The following is a 23,712-nucleotide window of genomic DNA, read 5'->3' as shown; positions in this document are numbered from 1 at the left end:
TAAAGATTTCAAGGTTCTCCTTTTGTTCGCTTTTTTGAAAGGACTTGGATTAGCAGAGTGCTTAAAGCACAAGAACTCAAATCTTCCCTCCTTCTTGAGGATTTCTACCTGTTTAATTAAAATCATGGTAGTACCAAACTCTTCTTGTAGCTCACAGCCAGTAAAGTGCAACTGGTTTTTCCCCTGTATTGACTTTGGTGGAAAATGTGTCACCTAAACAAAGGAAGTTTTAACTGCTGTTTGATTTTCTTTTCCTTTAGGGCTGACAGAGAAAACATGTAATGCCTTAGTCTTTTAAAATTTGTTAACAAAATTTAGCTGCTTTATTTTATTTGCCTTGGAAATAACTCTGCTGGAATTTCACTCAGGGTAATTTTTTGTAGTTTGCTTACCTGTACAGCTAGTTGCTGTATTTCTGAGCTCCATTCCTTCTGAACTTTAGGAATTGTCCTCATGGTCTTCCGATGAATTAGACACATCAGGCTCAGTGAGTCCCGTATCTGGAAGAAGCACTCCAAGCAGACAGAGAACGGTAATTTCATGTAGTTTATTTTCTTCCACCTCTTGGGTGGGAGCTATAGGTATCTACAGCAGTTCTAGCCAGCTGGAAGTCACCTCTTCTCAGTTGTTAGGAAAGGAAATAGCATAAACCAAAAGCAAAACACAGCTGCTTTCCCCAACCCTGCTGCATATCCCATCCTGCATGAAATCAGAAGTGGTAAATACTATCTGAAACCAGGGCTGTCAGTGTGGTTGGTTTACCATGGTATGGCATGTCGTGTCTCTTGTATTTTGCTCTAGTGATGGCAGCACCCCAAAGTCTGGTCTTGTCTGGTATAATCAGTCCTCCATTTCTGTTTGGCCTTCTCTTCAGAGCTGCTTCATCAAGAATCTCAATAAGTTTTTTTGTCATTTCTGACACAGGTTGCAGATGGTCTTATTGAGACTTTGGATGAATGGCTAAGTAGAGCTGAAGGGCACAAAACATTATTCAAACCAGCTAGTTGTGCAGGACCTAATCAATGGCTATGGTGGCAACTCTGGAGTTGTCCATTTACATCGCTGGCACAAAATTCAAGAAATATAGCAATACATGCCTAGTACTTAACACTTCCATACTCTGAGCCCAAATTGGAACTGCAATTATTTTGTCTTTTTCTGCAATTCTATTTGTTGATTAATTTGCTTTTCCCCTTAGTTCTTAAGACAATCAGATTGGTTTCATTTTGTTTTGTTTTTCCATTTGCACTTTTTTGTAAAGCCTCTGAGTTCTGTCTTGATAAATTTATGGCTCTTGAAATTGATTTACTTTTTTAATTTTTGTTTACATTCACTAGTTTCCTTTTAGATGCTAGTATGAGAATGTGAAGGAATACTGGCTTTTCCACAGAAAGAGTATAAACCTTAACATTTTATTTCAAAGATAATGCTGTTGTCTTTTAAATTTAAACCTAAATAATTTCTAATAACTTTGATATCACAGATGTAACTGAAGGTTGCCTGACCATTACAGGAAATGGAGAAGTATTTTACCATAAATCTTTGTCTAGAGAGCATGTAGAATTATGATAGGTTTCATCTCAATATTTTAATAAGGATTTGTCTGTCTCTAATTAGTTACTGTTCATGTATGTGACTACATTCTTTTTTTTTTCTCCATAATTCATAACTAAGTTGTATGATTACTTGGATCTAGTTTTCAAACTTCTGGGTTCTGCACCCACACAATTTTGAAGACTAAAGTAATGCTGTTTAGAATTTCAGTGCCAAATATGCTGATGCTAAATAAATAAATACTCATACAAAAGAATTACAATCAGAATTATAAACATCTAACTGCATTTAAAAATCCAGCAAATAGCTGTGAGTGCAAGAATGCCCCTATAGTTATTTGGCCTTCAAAATCGTGGGGTGGAGAGGCAAAACTTGGCAAAGGAGGGTCTTGGACCTTTTTTCCTTGAGAATATTAATTTTTATGCATGTGCATTTTTAAATCTATATATATTTCCATATCAACCTAATGAGATAACATCTATTTCATAAATTATTTGAACTAAATTTCTAGAGACTTATTTTGAAACCCAGAGCTACTGTTCATAAACATAATGTCTAGACTGTTATTTTTGAGTTTGCTATATATGGTCCATTAATTTTCATACTCAGCTAAGTGCAAAGAAAAGCCAGTTTCCTTGGTTCATGGGTATTGGTCACTTCATTTGATTTTTTTTTTTTTTTTTTTATGTTTCCTTTGCTGCACTTTTAATTTAGTTTCATCAGTAGCTTGTCTTTATTTGCCTGGACTGAACATTCTTCTTTCTTTACCCCCTGTTCATTGCAAACAGCCACGGGGCAAATGTAGTCTCTCACAGCCTGGACCCTCTGTCAGCAGTCCACATAGCAGGTACCTTATTCTCCTGGTTTCCGCACTCTGTTCTAGAACACCAAGAGGATGATAGAAATTGGCCGTGATTCCTCTCAGTCCCACTGATTCCATCAGGTGGTCAGGACTTACACAAGTGGCAACTTCCCTTTTGTTAATCATTTGGCAAAAGGGGCTTTCAATTGCTTCAAATTCTTGGTGTAAACAGAGATACAGGCTAATCCTTGGACATCTGCAGCTTTTGCTTCTCCATGAAGTCCCAAGTAATCAACATTTATTTTTCATATGCCCGATCAGGGTGAGTGTGCATTTACACTCATGATATTTAATGATAATTTTATTTTGGTGTGATTTAAGAGGAATGCTAGTAAGTTCATGGCAAACACTTTCTATCATCCTCTTTACCTCTAGATATTAAATTTAGGCAGGTAATAGGCCAATATCATATTCTAGAATTCACAAAACCCACAGATCTGGATGAGACATACTAACACCCTTTTCTTAATTTATTTAATTCCTTTTTTCTTCTTTTTTTTTTTTTTTTTTTTTTCTTCCCCCCAAAACGTTTTGTTCAGTTTGTGGGTTTTCAATACGTTAGACTCAAAACTAAAAATCAGAATTTGAGAGTACTGAGACTCGGGATCACTTTCTCTCCCCTCCTCAGACGACTGCAATATAACATGCTAACACTGCCATGGCTCTCCCTGTGCTCGCATCCCTGCATTGCTCCGGGAGCAGCACCTCCCCACCTCTGTCTGACCGGTAGAGAGCAGGCTTGCAGCTACAGCTTCTTGCTTTCCACGGTGTCTCCAGCAACCTGTCATCTCTGCAGCTAACAGTGCTTCTGCATTCTTGTTGTTGTCACTGTGATGTGTGTACCTTTGCTCTTTCACTGATCGGTTTACTAGCCTCTACAATTATGAAGTTTGAAAAAAAAAAAAAATAGAGAATGAGCAAGCCAACATGTGTAAAGAGGATGTCTTTTGCTATTTCAGTGTCTTGCACACTGCTCAAATAATCAGAAAGTGTGATTAATGTACATTTGTTTTACTAAATCTAAAAATAAATCTCATTTAACCTAAATCTCATTTATTCTCTCTATTCCAAAATTAACTGATTTGTTTTTAAAATAGCTTTTCAAATAGTCAAATATTTTTTGTTGGAAAGAAGAAAACACAAAATTAAGTAATTTTTTTTTTAATAACTCCTGTTAGAGTCAAAGAAAGAAGCAAACACTAGATTTAATACAGTGATTGAGCCACAAACGAGCAGACAAAAAAAAACCTTACGAGAATTATGTTTCTTCATGAGTGAAATCAAGACTTTATTCTCATTATAAATGAAGTAAGGAGCAAAACTACTTACCAGGTAGATAATTACATAAACACTTCTTTTAAAAAGTTTGCTTTACATGTGAGTTAGGGACTGTGAGTAAAGTGGCATAGTTATAAAACCATGTAACAAATGGAACAAGTATCTTTTATTGCTTCTACACGCACTAATAAGCTGCCTATTTTTAAGGATTTTTTTTCCTTTGAAAGAAAAGGAAACCACATAGGAAATAGGGCATATATGTAAACTCCATCTTTCTGTCTGATGGAGAAAGAGAGCTAATTATTCAGCTCCAGCCTGCTATGAAGCTTGGCGTTTTGTTTCTCGTAGGGAGGAAGAAAAGGGAGGAGAGGGGCTTCACTCTGCAGCCACTAACAGTGAAGAGGAGGGGAGGATGTCTTTGACAGATCAGCATGCTTTTGCACTAGCACCATTGTACTGAAGGAACACATTGTGTGCGCTTTTCCACTCTCCTGTGTAGTCAAACCACTTCTGCCAGCCTTCTGAGGTTTCTGGTTGTAGGGGCGAGCCCCTGGCTCAAAGAGCAGCTAGCAGTGCTTTGTAGCTTTGAGATCAACCCCTGTTCTAGCAGTGCCATTGCCGCGGCACCTTTCAGATCAAGGTTTTCCAGCACTGTTTATTAACACATCTTGTAGCAGCACAACACAATGTTCAATTTGTCATTCAGACAAGCATGGAATACGAATGAGTCACTGCTGAATAGGAAACTTAATCAAATGCGCAAGCCAGACAGGTTGTGGTTGATGTATAATGTGGATTTAACTGATAATACGGTACAAGCTGTCACTGTGTTCTTTAATATTTTGACATGCCTCTGATCAGAGCACTTTGTGTTTGATCTTGCACTGGATCAGCAAACCCTGTTGAAGTTTAATATAAAGGAGAAATAAAAAAGGTTTATCACACAAGAAATTGTGAAGGAAAGTTCATCTAAAAAATTAGAGGGGCCATGCTTTGTGTATGAAACGTGTCATATCACTTTGCCTTCTCCATGATGACCACAAAAAGACAGGCATATATAGTATGATGCTAAGCAAGGTGCAGGGTTAAACTGAACATTACATTGTGGATTTAACTGGAGTCTCATCCAAGCCATGTAATCATGTGCTAGGTGGGAAAGCAAATCCAAAAAACAGTTCCTCTTTCTTCATCAGTTTAACAGAGCTGTCATAGGTGCACACCTGGATCTTTGCCTGTGGATTTTTTTGAAGTGATTAAAATGGTAAAAGATTAAAATAGTGGTTCAGTTTGCTCAGGGGTGTTTACATTGTCTCTCTTGAGCAGCTCTATTCAAGTCTTGGTGCCATAGTGCCTACCTCCATTTCCTGCTTCCCCAAGCCTCCCCAAATGACTAGTGGATCTTTGAAGGTCACTTGCTGTTTCTGGAGCAGACCAAACCACATCATTCTTTGTGCCTTTGCCCACAAAAGGATATTCATGGCTACACAGTGGCTCAAACACAAGGTTTGGGTTTGGCTTGCCATGATTCTTTTCCCAGTTATCTCCCTCACTCTCGCTTAGTGCTTGATACTTAAATATCATCTACAGCTGCTGCTTCTTAAACTTTTTTGATTCACCCACTTTTTTTCTGTGCAAGAACCCAATCATGTCTGGTATTTGCAAAGACCTTCAGCATCTGTCATCATACAGGTGAAATTTACTATTCTTATATTTTGTGCATTAGTTTTTTAATAAAGATATTAAGTTAAGGCCCATTCTTGATTAACTGCAGTACATAACATCCTACTAGGCCAGCAATGGCTCTTTCAATGTAAGCCTGTTTTCCGCATTCCATTAGTCACTTAGCATTAAATTCACTTTATTTATTTCTGTCAGCTTCACTTGAATGATAAATTCCTTTTTGAAAGTTTTCAGATGCTTGCTGCTGTACAGATTGGTTACATCAACCATATTTTCCTTGGGAAAAAAATAGCAATCATCTTTACAAAAAGACTCCCCTCTGAGCTGAAATTAAAGTTCACTTTGACCATCCTATCTATAGCCTGGTAAATTAGCTTCTCCTCTCTTGAAATGCTTAGAGTTCCAATATCACTGACATTGCAAACTCTCAAAGTAAGGGTAACTATTTCTTGCACTTGGATTAATATATAAAATTTCTTGACATGAGGAAGCTTACTGTTGACCAGGACTGCAGCTGTGCTTCCCTCTTTCATCTACTAAGTAGGAATTGTGTACTGGAGTGAGTAGCAGATGTTCCCACCTCTTTCCCTCCTCACAGTGTGACAAATGGTGGAGCAGTCAGAAGAGACAGCTAAAGAAGCAAGGTCAGGAACAGAAATTACATTTTTCTGCAAAGTGGCACACAGTACTTCAGCTTTCCCTTCTCCTGCCAGACTAAATAGGTGTTCTGTCCTTAAAAATAGTGAGTTTTTTTTAATTAACAATGTATATTTTTAACCATGTCTCCTTACCAAATCTATTAAGCACTCTAAACTGACCCATTCAATTTTTCAGCCAATTATGTAGATTGCAGAGGTGTACCTGCCATAAATACAGGCAGTACAGCACTCAAACTCTTTATAACTCCCCCTCTGAAGATATTTTTGTAACATTTCATTATTTGCTTGTTTAATTGTTGCCATGCAGTATTATTCTTCAATACCTACTTCATTGCAGAAAAAAATAATTTGCTTTGAATTGTTTTAATTTTTGAAAGTTTATGTTCCTTGTGAGATCAGTCATGCAAGCTTGCATTACAATTGCTTTTTGTAAAACACAAAGCAATAAGATGCTGGTTTGTGCTACTAAAGGCATAGGAAAAAGAAAAGAAAAAACAGGTATTAACTTCTGATTCAGTTTTTTGGACAATCCCTTTCTGACACCCAGAGTTGTTCCAGAGTAGCTCTGGGACAATGAAGAGAATCACAATTTGCTCAATGTCAAACACGAGTTAGCAACTGCAGAAATGTGGTCATTTTTTGATTTGGATTAACAACATTTATACAATGAGAGCCTTGTAAATAGGTAGGCTGTGCAATCTAATGCTTGGAAGGTAATTAAGCACTCTTTGTTCCCTTTGTTCCTGCCTCAGCCCATTGACTTTCTGTCTTGGTATTCTCAGACAGTAGAAATCCTGATCTAATTGAGCTTTAATATGGAATGCTCTGATGCTGTTTAATGTGCCATGTCCTTTCAATATCTTCTTTATAATACGTGATCCTACATTATGCGATAAACAACTTTCCATCTGGGCTACAATAGTGTGGATTCAGACAACACAAGATCTGATGTTTTGATCAGCACTGCTTCCTGGAATATTTAGTTCAAGATTGTAATTCAGCATATCTGCATATAATTAGTTTTTATGTATCTGTTGGTCATCTGAACTTTACCAAATGTGCCTGGCTTTGTTGAAGTCCTCATAGTGGGGTGCTATACATATATGAACAAGAAAATAAAATAATCTCAATCACAGAAATAATTATTTTCTGAACATATGGGAGGGGAACCCTTGCTAAGCCTGGCATTGTTCTGAAGATGATATTTTCGTTTTTGGATGCTTCCCCGTACAGATTCAGATTTATCAGGGAGACAGGATCAAAAGAACAAGGGGAAGTCAAAGAAACAGTAAGGAATCATCACCCTGTACTTCACTTGGGAGCATTTGACTGCAGCCAATAAGCCTGATTTCCCACATGTCCTTATTAGAATTTTTATCTCTTAAACACTAGGAAACCACAGATTTTTTTGTGGCCTCATGGTCATAGCAACCATGCAAATGTATTATAGCAACACATCTGAGACAAAATTCATGACCTAATGTCCTAATAGCAGAGTTCTTGAAGCAAGTTACTCGAAGGCTCTGAGTTCTTCCATTTTCGGCTTGTGCTGAAATACAATATTTTCCCATGCCATTTAACTAGCACACTGAGACCATCAGATTTAATCTTTCCTAGTCAATCTTTTCAGCTCTTGATAGCTTCAGTCAAAAAGAAAAATGTGAAATTTATGTCTTTAACTTTTATTTAAAATAATAGAATGGATTTTTTAAATGTCCCTTTGGAAGTATTTGTGTTAGATCTCTCCTGCCTCATAGACATGTGATAGGTATGTGCCATTTCAAGTCAGATCCATCAACATAAGGGAGAAAATCACTTGGAAGGTGATGGTGTCAAGTCAGTTGAGCAGATAGATTTTAACTGCTGATTCTGTGCAAGATTCAAAACACAATGTGCTTTGTAGAAAACACGTCCCCATTACCTGTATATTGGTGTATTGATTGACAGAAATTGATGTAAGTGAATCTCAGTGCATTATACTCTCATGGATACCTTATACATAAACAAATGCAGAAACTTCTGCAAATCAAGTGCAACTGGCCGTTTTAAACACGAAGGCCCACCTCTTTAGACAGCATGCATTGAACAAATATGGCAGGTATGGCCTGCCTTTTATATTCCCCTTCTCTATAGCTTAGTGCTTTAAGTGAATGGTCTTCCTCATAAATGATAAAAGGGGCTGTGGGGTCACAAAGCACCTTCTGTTGTAATCATTTGGTGTTTTCCTACCCAGTCTAGAAATCCAGGGTCTCTTAAAAGTCTTAAAGAAATAGCATGTTCACTGAAAAATACCTCTGCAGTTGTCAATCAAAGTCTGTGCAAATTGTTAATTGTCCTTCAGGGGAGCTTGAGTGCCCAAGGGCAACCTCTGCTGCAGTAATATTTTAGTGTATTCAACTGCCCATCTTCTTTTCTCAGGTCCAAAAGAGGTGGCTCAGGTTCCTCCCCTTCTGAGGCTGGGCCAGCGTGGCGGTGCCCGTCCTTCTTCCTCAGAGTCCTCAGAGCTGCTCTGCCTCTTCAGCTCCTCCTGCTGCTCCTGATCGGGCTGGCGTGCCTGGTGCCAATGACCGAGGAGGATTACAGCTGTGCTATGGCAAACAACTTTGCCCGCTCTTTCCACCCCATGCTAAAATACATGAATGGTCCTCCTCCTTTGTGAAGGAGACCTCTGGGACAGCGGGAGACCTTGCTGGAATGCTGGCTGGCAGCAAGATGGTTTTAAAGGGTGGCAGGGTTCAGCGTGGCAGCTTTACCTGTCTGCTGTTGTCACCACTGTGACTTTCTCTGCTGGCACTCCGCTGGAAGCGCATCAGTGTATCAGTATCAAACTGCACAAAGTATTACCTGAGTAGCATCATTTCAATACTCCTTGCATCCTGGGTACTAAGGAGGATGCAACGTATGTGGGGGAAACCTCTTCTGTACAGCTTTTGGGATCTTTTAGCCACTTTATATCCAGGTCATTGCCCTGTACTATGCATAGCCAAGGACTTGATACTGTAGATCCTTTCCTGTGTGCTGCTCTAAATGACCCATTATCCAGTCTTTGTTAAATACCCTCTCAGTATCTACAGTATACAAAATAACCAATGCTTAAGGAATTTTAGAGCATTTGTAACATACCATTTTAAAGAATCTTGTATGGCAATGTATTATTTCCTGTGATTTCTGTTTCAAGCATGGTGTTCTAACTTTTGCTTTGGATGCACAAGGTGTAAATCTGAGAAGCACTTTTTTAAGGTTTAAAAAAAAAATGGATGTAATAAATAAGATTGCAGAAGTTTTTATGAGGAAAAAAATGTTGAATGTCAAGTTGAAAAACAAAGAACATATTTATGTATGTACAGTTTGCTAAGCCAAGTTTTGTTTGTATTGATTTCTTTGCATTTATTATAGATACCATAAAATATTTTGTCTACGTGCTTTTTAATGACTACTATGGAAATCTCTAAGTTTAGAACGAGATATGTATGGTATAAAAAAATAGAAGACATCCATATGCTGCACTTCAAAAAGTAATTAAAAAATTCTGTAACAATTTAATGGCATTAGGTATATCTTTGAATGACAACGACAATTGGCAGAATACCTGGGAAAGTATCACATTAGAAGTTGTGCTAATATTGAAAGCAGTACATGTTTTGGATTAATGATTCATCACTTCAGCTTTTTCTTTTTTTCAAGCTGCTTCTTGAAGTTCCCTCTCACCTGTGTGGGGTTTTTTTTCCCATCTGTGTTTATGTATATGCATTCATATGCAACCTTTGACAACTGGGGTTGTACCAATCCAGACTGAAGCAGATTTCGTCCTGTGAGTATACTGGAAACTTCCTAGTATTCTCCATAGAAGCCCAATACCAAGATATATAATTATGTTTTACTCATCATTATTTTAGTGGAGTAGGCCCAAAACATAAGCATAAATAGAAGAAAAAGAGAACAAATTGAAAACTCATTAACTTTCCAGAACCATTACAAAAACTTGCAGTCTATTCAGTGGCACTCTGCCCGTCTTATCAGTCAGAACTCGACTTTGAAAGAACAGGATTTTTCTCAATTACGAAAAAAAATACAGAGCATGTCTCTAAGTTACTGCTCTTTAATAAGTTTAGGAGATTTGAAGCCATGAAACACACAATGTGAATTTTTCTTGAGTTATGTGTTTTTGGTTAGAATATATTGGCTTGCATGACAGAAATAAAAAGGCCAGAAAAAAATGCAAGCACATTAGTTGCTGTTACGTAGAATTACTTTTTGGCATGTTGTCTTTAGAGCTGTTAAGAGGAGAGGATAGGGAACCACAAGCTGAACTCCAGCATTTAGAAGAGCCAAAATAAAGCTTCCTTTTCAGATAAGTGTAGCATTAACATTTTTGTATGTTCACAAAATATTTTCAATGTCTGATACACAAGTCTGGACTGACACAAATATGTGTTCTTTTCAAGGCTTAGTTTCCTTCATTGCTATTCAGAAATTATGCTGGGCTAGATTAGTATTCATAATCACTCAGTAGACAAAGATAAAGAACACACATTTGATCTACAAGGAAGAGCTGTTACTTGCAAAAGGCCTTAAATATTACATAAAATTGACCCCTTTTCTCTTTTCAAATATTGTTCTCTTTGGTGACATAATTTAATCAGTGGTAATCAGAGCATCTACATGATAATGCATTAGTTTGCTGGATCTATTAGTCTAGGTCTGTGTATGCTTTAGACATCCTTTCATCAGCCAGTCTCTCAGTCTGCTGGTTAATTTTTTGTTGAAAGGTATTTTTGTTTTCTTAAAAAATTGTAAAGGAAAGAAAAAGACTCATTTAGGGAGGCATAAGGATCTCAGCCTCATCACATCATCAAGTGTTAGTAGCTCTTTCAAATTCAGTGTATTTTTGGCTGATGGTTACCTGCACAACACACATGCACTGTCTCTCCTCTGCCGTGCTGATTAACTGGTGGACAGTGTCCCCACTATGCTTTGCTCATCCAGCTGTTTTAAAGTAAAGATTCTTGTGTTCATACCTTCAAGTTCTGATCTGTAGACATTGATCTGACTGTCAATGTACTGACAGTTGATGCAGAGAACTTTTTCTTGAGCCCAAGGGACCTGCTCACACAAAGCACTCCTCGAAGTGAACAGCAAAGTCTCTACAATGCCTTTGAATGAGGCGGTAACAGGTGGTAACAGAGGCCCATTAGAAAAATGTCACAGACAGGAAAAATGTCTGTTTGTAAATCCTAAATTTCCCATTCCTTCAAGGACAGGAATGTCAGCCTGTAAGCTGATGTGTCAAGGGAATAGCAGACAATTTGCGTCACCAGGTTAGAGGGTCCTTTTGAGTGCCACTTTGGAGTTACTGCTTTTGATACTTTAAGTGGTCTGGTGCTGATTTTGAGTTGAGGCATAAAGTGGTTTGAGCAATATGCTCCTACAAAAGGAATTCTAGCCATGAAACAATTCCATTATAACTTCACAGGTGATTTTGCAGAACTGGATTTTGATCCTAAAAGCTGACACAAAGAAGGCAAAATGTAAATTAGAAGGCAGGCTCTTCTCAAGTTCCATCCCAGGAGTGCCAGTGACTCAGAGGTCTAGCTTGAGTTGCAAATCCCCATGAGATATCAACAAAGGCATTTATCACCACAGCATGAACCAGGTTAAATGGGGTACCTGTATGGGAGAAAAAAACAAACTCAGAAAGCTGTCAAGCATTGCAGCCGGTGGCACTAGCCAGTTTGGCAGCCTGGGCATCTTTCTCATCCTGATAATGGGATGCTAAAACTCTCTAAGAAATGCACAACTTAGTGTCTGAGACACCCTGTTTCTGTTATAAGCCTGCAACTCAACACTTCTCTTTCTGAAAAACGTCTCTCTTTCTGAAACATCACCTACTTGGGCTCTGCAAACACAAGGACTGATTTCTGGTGATGCACCTTGAGCTTTGGCTGCAAGGCATGAGGACAGGCAGCAGAGGAGCTGCCGAGCTGGGTCTGTCTTGAAATCATGTGTTCAAGCATAGAGAAAGTAGACTCTGCCTCTTGGGGAGCTCAGGTCATAACTATGTTGTATTTTTTCCTGTTTTCTACTGTAGGTAAATGCAGTAGCTTCTGTAGAGGTGTAGTCATCCCCCCAGCTTGACATACCTTGCAGCTCTGAACCTTGCTTATTGGCTTATAGTCACCACAGAGCTAGTGAGTGTTCAAAGGTAACTGGTTGCTCTGTGACTCCAGACTGTAGTATCAAGGCTTTGATGTCATTATGCTTGTATTGATAATAGTGAAAAATAGTGAAAAATAATGAGCGCAATTTATCCTGGACTCCCTGCATCTCTTTGTGGAGCTTCATTTGTGGATCATGCTCAGCAAAATCTGAAGGCAGGCTTCAAAGTGATATTTAGAGACAATATTAGGAGTACAAATGATCTCAACTTGACAGTAGTGTCCCCTTAACTATTCATAGCTGTGATCATGATGATACCCATTACCTATTGCCCACCCTGCTCCAGCAGCTATAACAGCTTCTTTCTGCAACAGATCAATAGTTCTTCACCACTGGTTTGTCACCCTCCCCGCTTTGTGAACACCTGCAGTATTGCTCTCTCCCTCTTTAGAATATTTTTCTGCATCTGGCTGTTGAATGGGAACAAAGATGTGCTTGCTTGTGAACAGTCATCCCTGGCCTTTGGTCTTGTTATTTGTGGTTGAGAGATCTGTTTACAATTGATAGCATCTCTCAACATGCTCATCATCATCATGTGCATCTGAGTGGATGTGTGTCTGTGTGTTCAAAGGTATAACAGACACTGGTTGCTCACAGCCTTCAAACTACAGATGCTATCAAGACTTAGCAACTGTAGGAGGATTCTGAGACATAAGAACAAGTCAAGGGGAAGAAATGTAGATTCTAAAGCAATAGAAACCATTGATCTGCTCTCTTTTTGGCACTTACCATGTTTCATTTGGTGTTTAAAGCAATGGAAAGGAAAAAGGCAGAATAGTTAGTTTTGATTTAAGCAGGGTGGTATTGGCAGCAGTCAAATGCAGAATTCATCTGAAGCAGTATTTGTGTAAATTGAGGGGAGAAAGGAGAATGCAGGAAGGGGTCTTTTGGGTTGTGTGTATTTATAGGCACACAGTTCCCCACATAAGGGAATTTGTCTGCGTACTGGCTGAGTGGTGTTAGCCTTGGCAGCATGTTCTAAAATGCACTGTAGCCAGCTGAATTCTATTGTTGTTTCCCTGTTTGGCCGTAATTAGACCCAGAGGGACATGGGCATGAAACCTGTATTTGCAAGAAATTGTGCTGTGGTAATAATACTAAGAACATTAGAATGTTCTAATAATGTTCCCCAATAAATAAAATAAATAGATAAATAAATAAATAAATAAATAAATAAATAAATAAATAGGAATTATTTAAAGAATTGATTTGTCTTCCCAGAAAGAAGTAGATAAAGATCTGTGAAACAAGATAAAAGGAAATGAATAACTGCTAGCTGAAGCACTGAAGATTTGTCATAGACTAAGGCCTGGTTAAGTGACAGAAATCTGAATTTTGTTAAATGATTCCTCTAAAAGAATGTAGGACCTGAAAGCTGTAACATCTGTTGTTTGGTGCCACATAATATATAATTCAAAAAATTAATTGGTCAAAACTGCTTTGTTTGAGTAAGAATCTATTTAAAAATCTGAGACACAGCAAATGGATTTGATCACAGTGATGTCTGAATAACAGTGGCACATTTAACTTTTTGGAAAGACAGGATGCTTTAGGAATGTATTGTCCATTTCTTGTTTCAAAGGTGTCTTTGGTGAGCGGGGAGAGGTCTAGAGCTAGAGAGCTCTTCTGGTCAGAGATCATGCAGATTTGGATGTAGTTTTCACACAGGTTACTCAGATCAGGCTTTTTTTTTTTTTAGTTTTCTGGCATGTTGTAATTCCTGGGAGACTGCTATTATGGATGTTGCAATTGTGGGTTTTTCCATTCCTTTGTTTTTAAAAAGGATGTTTTAAAAACAGCTGGAATTAAACCTACCAGAGTCCACTTTTTTTTATGCGAGTGCTCACAAGGCTATCCAAGAGGTGGGACATTCATGTCTGTAGTGTTTTCTTTATATACAATTCAGAAATTGTCTGGGAAGCTCTCCTGGCCATAGAGCTGCAGGTTAAAATATATGGTTGAGATTTTTACTCCTTTGCTTAACTTGAAGCATGGTGCAGGCAGGTATGCAGACTAAGGGGGCAAGGGAAGTACAAGCAAAAAGTCCTGGAAAGAGGCATGATGCTGTAGCATTTTGGTTGAGATAGATAGATAGATAGATAGATAGATAGATAGATAGATAGATAGATAGATAGATAGATAGATAGATAGATAGATAGATAGATAGATGATAGATCAGATTAGATAGATAGATTAGATAGATTAGATAGAAACAAAGAAGACATTTTTGAGCTATAGTTTCTTTTTGTGATTTCAGATTTAATGTAAGCAAAAATGAATCCTGTAAGAACAGACTGGAATTCAATCTTTCCAGCTTTCACATGAATGCCTAAACTTTGAAGCTTTTATGTGCCCTGACTCTCACCACAAAATGGACTGCACTTTTTGCTCATCTCTAGGGTATAACATACTTGTTCATCTTTCCATAGATGACATAAGTTCTGAAGAGGTAAGTGAAAAATAGATTTGCTTCTTATCAGATTCTTTTTTGTCTTAAGAGTAGCATTCAGTCTTTATCTGTAGAGAAGCTAAATACCTTGGTCCCAAAAGTGTTGCAAAATCTGGCTAAAAAATGCCTGACAACACATCCTTTCCTCACATGCACATTTTTCATCTGTTTAAAATTGTGACTTCCTGAAGTTGTACACAAGTGTGTAGGAATGAAAGACAGCAGGAGATAAATTCCATATCACCTGTATGCCTGCAGAAATGAAGACATTAGCAGAATGACACCTAAATACTGCAGCACAAAGTTCTTAAGGGGACATGAGAGCTAGTTAGCCTTGTTCCTGCTGAGATAAATGCCAAATGTTATTATTTTGATGGTCAATTTTCCTGAAGACTTCATGACCATTTTTACACTTGAGCATCTGTGTCTGCAGGATGCAGTGGTGAATGGTAATAATTGGAGCCTGGCTGGGCATAAGAAAAAACACGTACGCAGTGCCCTTCCATGGGTATTCTTTCTATGTGAGCACTCTGATGAGTGTTGTTTTATATGTTTAGATTTTCCTCTCCTCTTCACTGTGTAGGTGGTGGAGACAAGCAGTGTAATGCAGAGGAAGGAGATGTAAAACATTTCCAGCCATAGAAACAGCTGCTTCATGGGGCTTTTAATGTTGCAGTTTCTGGATAGGAAAAAAAAATTAAAATCCATCATTTAATATTGAGGAATAAGCATTGCCAGAAGGCTTTTAATGAGGGAGGGTGCCCCACTCTGAGAACACCGAGGCTTTAGCCCATGAAGAAGCTGTTATCATTGCATTATGAGGACTGCCTGAATTAATAGGAAAGAAAAGTTGTCAAATACGTTCTTTGATTATGCCTTAACTATGTCATACCTTTCTAATTAGTTAAATAAAATATGCTGGAACAAGACAGGCATCACTTACATGTTAGCAAAGAGAGAAATGAGGGGTCTGGGAGATACCAATGCATCCAGCTGTGTGCATCTATATAGGATCCCTTGGGGGAGCTGCTCTGTAAGGTGTTATGTGTAGTGTGAGGGGAGCGAGGGTGATGGGCTCAGGAGTTTCAGCCACAAAAGCTCTGCAGTTAAATAGAAAGTCATGTCCTTCCTGCATCATTTCTCAAACTTCTTCACCCAACAGACATAAGAAATTGGGAATGAAGCTGGAGTCCCAGGTGGCTCCTGACTGTTGAAATGTGCCCAATGCCTGGCTGCAGAGGCATTCTTCCTGGTGGGTTCTGGGTGTCTGAGCAAGGTGACATCTCATCCACCTTCTCCCATCACAAAAGACACATCATGGGAGGGAATGAAGATGAGGGAGACAGACTCTTTTCAGTTGTTCCCATTGACAGGGCAGAAGGCAATGGGTGAAAATTAAATCACATGAAATTCCATCTGAGAACAGGCAAAATATTTTATAATGTGAAGATCGTCAAACACTGGAAAAAGGTGCCCAGAGAGGTAGAAAGATCTGCTTTTGTGGCCCTGAGCAATCTTCTTTAGGTGATCCAGCTCTGAGCCAGGAATTGGACTAGGCAGTCTCCAGTGACACATTCCCAGCTCACTGCACTGTGATGCTGTGTTATGGTGTCATGCTGCAGAAAGAGATGGACAAAAGAATGCCTAATCTCAGGTAGTATGCAATCCCAGGCCGTGTACAATCCTTTGCTCATTCAAATTGTTACAATTTTTGCAGAGATAAGTATGTTCAGACTTTATCTGTGCAGTTTTTCATTTAGGAGTGCCATATTCTTGATTTTGCAGGAATATTCTCCTATCTAACTGGTCTTTTAAGTCTGTAAGTTCAGTATTGTGTAGCAACTGTCTTCTTAAGCTGTTTCTCCATTAACTATAAGTGCTCATTTGTTCCTGTGGTTAAAAAATTGTATAAAGCCATGAAATGGTGTCATATTTTAAATCAGCATTGAAAATTGCTCTATTATTTTGAGCACATATACATGTGTAATTAATTCCTATTGCTCTGACCCACCCTTTGTGGCCAAAGAAGCAACTTGTGGTCAAGTTCTTTGCTTTGGAAGTGTATTGCAAAATAATTACATGATTTAGAACCATTGTTCAGTTCTACTCAGTACTTAAAAATCCCAACAGTTCCTAACATTCTTTTAGAGTGTGTATAGGTTATTTTCTTTCATGTTTAACAAGCTATAAGGTGAGGTTTCATGAAATGTATTGGCTATCTTGTCTTCATCACTGAGATAATACTTAAAATTGAGGTAAGCGTCTTACAATTTTTTTCCTTTTAAGTACAATGAAATATCCCATAAAACAAATATATTTTCCATATATATTCATATAAGAGAAGAAGCTATGAGCCAATAGTCTTATGTTGAACCAGCATGGCACAGAAAATAGATTAAAAAATAATCAATATAGAGACCATATTCTCTCCATGTTACTGATAAATATACATACTACAAGTACTGAAATACATTAGTATGTGTGCAAATGCTATAAATTACTGGTTTTATTCTTTGCAAACACCAAATATGATTTTGAGATTATTTTAGAGGACATAATTGAGTTCAAAGTGGTCTTACATTAATAAAAGTATCATTCATTTCTTTTCATCCCTTCCTGATGGCTTAGTCAAGACAATTTTTTTTTCCTGAGGACTAGTTTCACTCAGAAAAGGAGTACTATCTTCCTTCATATAAGCTAGCCCATGGTGAGTGGCAGCCAACTGTAGAGGGCTCAATTCACGCAATTTGTCTCTTCTGCCATAATCTATTTCACAAGCCAAAATAAGGAATGTAAATCAAAATACTAAGAACATTAAAGTACATCAAGTACTGAGTACTTAGCTAACTTCCCTGCTGTCATTGGGATTACTAGAGACTACACCTAGCTTGTTGTTGACTCTAGATATGGAGTCTCTGATCCTTTTCAGGGAAAGTGAAGAAACTAACTAAGAAACGGTTTCCACTTTCATTTAGATGCACAGAAACAGACACATCCTGATTTTTGCTGTCCACTGAAAAACAATAAGCAGAGAAGCATATTTTAAAAACATGCAAAATATAACAAAGTTAAACAATGTGTTCTGATTAATTCTTTATTTTCAACATCAAATACACTGATAAAAATCTTGCACCAATCAGGTAGCCTACCAGATTTTTTTATTTAGACTTTTTTAGAACTTTTTTTAGGTGCAAAACAAAGAAAAAAAATACCTCACCAAAACCAAAGACATCAATTTCATATGCATCAGTGAAAGAACAGAATACTTCAACAAATACATTATAACAGCTGAGCCTATACCAAAGAAAGGACTTTGCATTGACAGACTACATAGTGCACACAAAAGCATTGGTTTCATAGTACATACAATAAGGTAATACATAAAGTGGCTTGATAATGCAAGTCTTGTGACCAGCAGTATATCCCTTCCTTTTTCAATGGGCACTTCCTGAAGAAACAGACTTCTAATCATAGGCACACAGGATAACAGAATTTACTAATTTGCAAGATGGCAGCATATAATTTTTTTTTTTTTAATTTTTGTTTCTTTCTTTAGGCACATTTGAATGCAAAAGAATGTTATGTTTTTTTTAATACAGTGCAAAACCAAATACCCTTTATGGGCAACAATCACTTTGAAAACAACTTTCAGGATATAAGGCCATCCACATTTGAAGAATCAAAGGGAACTGTGAGTAGAAAGGGTAGGACATTAGTATTGGGAAACCATTAATTTTAAACTCTCAGATCAATTTGAGATTATGCTACACTTGCAGGTGAGAGCAAAGATTGGTTTGTATTATGATACAATTGTTAACAACACCCTTCTATTACATCTGTTGTCTTTCTATCTGTAAAGCCGTATCATGGTTGTAGACAGCATAGAAAACATTAATCTCTTTATTCAAAGAAATGCACTTCACACAAGTTCAGCTGAGAATGCCTTATATACAAAATCCCATTATCTGTAGGTTGAGTTGCACTCCAATTTTATAGCAGGAAATTATATACACAAGAGGGGCTTGCCATGTTCTTACCTAAGCCTGTAATAAGACTAAAGACCTACTGAGGCAGAATTTTTACTTGGTTGGTAATTTGCTTGTTTTTAAACATTTAGCACAGCTCTTAAAGAATCAGTTGGCATCAAACTGAAATAGATGGAGGCTCCAGTACAAATCCTGTCTCGTATGAAGGGGATGGTTTGGGGGTTTTTTTGTTTGCTTTTTTTCAGTTCAAGATCCAACGATCTGCTGACAGTCCTTTCAGTATCCTTGGGAGCTCAGTTCAGATTATTTCATTAATAACATTTTTAAACCCCTCAATGTAGAGGAGAAAAATTATCAAGTGATGTCACTAAAGCATAATAGTAAATTTATCACAACGCACACCAAGAAACTTTCGTTAAACTATTTTACCCGAGTACAAATCTTACTACCCCAACTGGGAGTTTTACCTGAGACAAAGTCTGCAACATTGAGATGTGGCTCAAACCACTATAAACCAGAGTAGCTTTCACATATTCAAACACCACATATTCTGACACCACTAAGTGCTACACATCTCCCTATGTCCTCTTCTACTTCCCAAGCTTTTTGCAGTACTTCACTAACAACCATGTTCTCAAGCAAAGCAAATTCATCTGGTCTATTTATGTTTGCCTTGTGCTGGTATTACATTGCCTATGTGTCTAGAGGGTTTTTTGTTTTTTGATGTTTTTGTTTTTTAAAAAAAATCCATATATAAATGTTACAAAATAATTATTTTGTTAGCTGTCCAGAGACATCATTATGAATGTTTTGGTAAAAGCATAATTAGCTGCCTTGAAAAGTTTTCTTTCAATTTCTTTTTACATGCTATATATTTTTATGTAATATCCAGCACCAGGTATTCAGGTAGTACTGGTTTGTCAGCTGCAAATATAAAGTATATATGCATATATATACACACACATAAAATATATATTGTGAAATAACAATTACCAAATGTCAGGCACAATTGTTTGCATACATGAGAGCATCATTCAGAATTACATATGAAAAAAGTTACCATTTTTGTATCATAGACTTTATTTAATCATTTGAATGGCTACATTCAGCTGTCTGATATGGGGGCCATCTTTATAGGTAACTCTGGGAATGTTATTATATTCATTAAGGTGCTGCTTCAGTTAAAATCTCATTAAAAAGTTAATGACATGGATCCTAAATCTGCCCCGAGGTAAAGTAATATATTACTGGGAATCACTCTGGTTCTTTCTAGCTTGCCTCTCACTGTTGTCACCACAAACATGGGAGGACTGGTTGAAAGCCAAATTGCTTCCTTGCAAGGGCTGAGCCCAGGAAAACATTCATAATTATTGTGAGCTGATATTATTTTGTATATCCCAAGACACATTATGATACCCTTCTGACTGCTGCATACTACTTCAAATGGTTCTTTTCCATCTTCACTGCGAAAATCTCTTGAGTGTAAAGGTTCTTGCCCTATATAGGTTCTATCCAAATCAGACCCTCTGTTGTGAATTGTGTTCCATGAACTACCTTTTATCCTCCAGGTCAAATCTACACTTGAATGGATGTAATGATCTATTCTGGGGTGTAAGAAGGGAGGCATTTGTTTAAACCAATTTGCCTTCCAGCTTATGAGCTTGATCTGTGTGTTCTATCCTAGAGAACACCAAGTTGCATGTACAATATTTAAAGAGCAGCTCTAGTGCACACTGGGCTACAAGTGAATGATGATGATGATGTAAGCATGTGAATTTAACTGCAGGGATTCCTGTGCTCCATTCAGATCTTAGCCTGCACTCATTTCAGTAAACTCATGGTTTTTCTAACACATCTGAAAACGAGCTTCTAAAAATCCTAAAATGTCTATTTTTTTTCATGACATTTAGGAGCCCTCAAAAAGCCCTTAGGTACCAAATTAGTGCTCACGCACACACACAGACACACACATACACACACATGCTTTTACTGAATACACAAAAAGACAAAATCTTCAGCACATTCAGAAAAAAATGACACCATAATATGCATCAAGAAAAGGCCTATGAACTTACGGTGACTGCTTCACATGTTTAGGCTTGCACAGTTTTCGAGGAATCTTCTCAAACATTGGTAGCACGTAGCTTTAGGCTTTCAAACTGCTCATATCCTCAGATATGTACATGAAACTATTATAGACACCATTATGTACACTCCACCATATGTAAAGAATTGAATTCTTGACTTGAAGCACAAACCTGTCCTATGCCTTGCTGCCTTCACAACTGCTGTGAAACTTAATCTCACTGCACACAGGCTCTGCCTGTGACAGGGAGCATAATTAGACATAGGCACTCCTGTATGGCATTACTTGCACTCTTTCCTATATTTATTTTCTACAGGATATTCCAATCAACATAAAGGTTTCAACGATAGTAAAAACATCCCTAAACCATTTCACTAGCACTGTGGCCAGCCATACACACGTGCTAGGAAATACCCTCACTGTAAGGGTGGTTGCTTCCAAGTAGCTATTGGAATAGTCCCTGGTCCGTGTTAACTCCCAGTCTGCACTTGTCAACCAGAAGTGCAGATGGCACAAGCAAAGTTATCATTAGATTAGTAAAATATCCCTGGCATATGTAATAATCTCATTCCAGTACCCAGCAAAGTTCCCTGACATTTAATTTTCTAGCACAGAGGCAGTCAAACAGCAGCACCAACTGCTACTTTGGATAGCATATCATGTGGAGTTCTTCAGTCTCTTTCACTTCTTGTCGAAACTCTTGATGTCAGTGAACCTTTTGTATATGTACAATTGGTCTGAAGAATCAAGCTGATCTTTATGAATATCCTTAGGAGCTACAGACATGCATGGAGAAAGATTTATCTTTCTGGACATGCAGTCCCAGAGTCTACACCATGTCTGAGGCTCACTGCCCAGTTTTGGTGTCACAGGTGAGCGGGCTCTTAACAGTGATATTGAAACATGCCACAACAAGAGCCAAAGAAAGCCAAGGCAAGAAAAACCTGCTGCTCTGACTGTGATACTAGCCTTCCCACACACAGCTAGACCACACTCAGCAGAGTGGGATGGGACCATCCTACCCTTCTGTGCCAGTCTCACACTGGCATCCTCACCCCTTGCTTTGTGACAGCACAAAGCAACAAAGCACAGGATAGGGAGAGGGACTTTTTGTAAATAGTGCTGGATCCTGTATGTGTGTATAGACCTTTTTTTAAGATGTGATGATTTTTGTAATCATCTGGTCTGATTCAAGAGTAATTCTCTATGTTATCTCTGTTTGCCATGTTGCCCTGGATTTACAGTCTTGGGCAACAAAACAATTTAGCTTTCTAGGATCAGACAAGAGAGCATGCATGCAAAGCAATTCATCTAGACGATATGGTAAGGGTACCTAAAAGTTTGGTCAGAATGAGCTTGAGAGGGAGTTGTCTGGTGATGTAAGCCAGTGAGGTAAAATAGTATAATTCTCAGTTCCTTTACACTGTAGGAAGAAAAATGGCAGGAATCTAACTAAACTACCATGGCAGTCCCTCGCAGTAAAGCTTCCCTATGGCACACTAAGATGCCAGTCAACTTTCTGTTTCCACTGCCAAAGAAGTCATCCAGAATCTCTACCAAACTGCTTCAAAGTTTCAAGCAAGTAAAGGATTAAGCGAGCTCAGGGTTTTGGGTGGACATTAACAAAGACTACTACTCATGAAGATACCAATATGCATGGGTGGTATGGCCTATTGATTTATGGTAAAATGAATGTATGGTTTAGATTAGGACTTAGTTACCCAAATAACATGCAAAATTAAATAAAAACACTGCAAATTTTTAATCAGGTTAGCCAGACAATCCTTGCTGGCTATCCATGGCAATGAAATGTCTTCCATTTAGGATAAGCAATCAATTTAGGCAAGCGCTTGACAAACACTCATATGGAAAATGCTGGTGTCTGTTGTCACTGGAGTGTTTTCAAAGGCGAAATGAAGCATGAGCTAGGTAGAACACTGCTGGGTTTCTCATACCACTGTATATGCTGACTTCTGTTTATATTGTATTCTGCACATTCTCCTCTTCTTTGCTGTTTACATAAAAAGACTGCAAGGAATGAGATGAAGCTGATGCAGTTGTCAGCTGGCTTCGGTTTTCCTCTTCCATGGGTGCAGCACTCCTGGCTGCTGGGGCGCGCAGTCGGTGAGCGTCCAGCATCTCCAGCAAGAGATCGTAGAGTGGAACTACGTTCTTACACTTCATATTGTACAGATGCTCCATTCCTTTGTTGCTGTGGGTTGTGATGAAACAACAGTTAATTTTCCAAATATGCTATGGAGGGGAGGGAAGATACCAGATAATAATATTTTCTGGGTTCATATAAATCCTGCATTATACAAAACAATTAACTTAGCAGTGCATTTGCTGCACACGTCTGCTACAGTGAAGCAAAAGGCAGCAGCTTCAAAGAATGTTGCAGACTTCTGGAGTTAAGTTGCCTTCTACAGGTGCCTCTTTTGCTCTTCTTTTCCTAAAAAGTAGCTTGACCACATAGACTACTTAGCCACTGCAACTAAGTGGGTGGGATTGCCTTTCCCATAAAAAAAAATATCCTTTTTTTTCCTGGAAAATAAGATCAACTAATTTCTTAGCAAAAGCTCACTTATAATATTAATTATAATATAAATTCCCCCCCCCCCCCCTTTTTAGAGGGGGAGAAAAAAGGTTCATTAACACAAGGACAAAGAAACTCTACAAAATGACACAATGAAAAAAACCACATGCACACATCCCTTGATTTTTCCCCAGACATCTGTGTATCAGTTCAGGAGATAACATCTACATGTTTCAGCTTTAGTAGCTATGATACGGTGTTTACTCTAATTTAAATTTCATTAGCTGAAATAATGAAAATTAAAATCTGTGTTGCAACATCTCCTGTGGTTTCATAAGAATAAAATCTATAGATTATTTTTGTAGAAATTTATCCTGTTAACACCTCATCCACTGAGCAGCTACCT

General features: G+C 38.0%; 2 protein-coding genes across 2 annotated transcripts in view; one reads left to right on the top strand and one right to left on the bottom strand.

Moving 5' to 3' along the window:
* The window catches only part of SYNE1 (spectrin repeat containing nuclear envelope protein 1), a 296,656-nt gene extending 286,268 nt beyond the window's left edge, over positions 1-10,388 (top strand). Inside the window, 3 exon segments of the mRNA XM_058833865.1 lie at positions 443-532; positions 2,343-2,401; positions 8,452-10,388. Coding sequence (XP_058689848.1) covers positions 443-532; positions 2,343-2,401; positions 8,452-8,692 — 390 coding nt within the window. The 3' untranslated portion in view covers positions 8,693-10,388.
* A 7,390-nt stretch (positions 10,389-17,778) lies between these two features.
* Positions 17,779-23,712, bottom strand: part of ESR1 (estrogen receptor 1) — a 161,132-nt gene continuing 155,198 nt past the window's right edge. Inside the window, exon 9 of the mRNA XM_058835083.1 lies at positions 17,779-22,982. Coding sequence (XP_058691066.1) covers positions 22,748-22,982 — 235 coding nt within the window. The 3' untranslated portion in view covers positions 17,779-22,747. The remainder of the gene's footprint in view (positions 22,983-23,712) is intronic.

Source organism: Poecile atricapillus, chromosome 3 (genome assembly GCF_030490865.1).
Source record: "Poecile atricapillus isolate bPoeAtr1 chromosome 3, bPoeAtr1.hap1, whole genome shotgun sequence".
Lineage (NCBI taxonomy): Eukaryota > Metazoa > Chordata > Aves > Passeriformes > Paridae > Poecile > Poecile atricapillus.
Note: the sequence above shows the minus strand (reverse complement) of the source record. Positions and strands in the feature narration are given on the sequence as shown.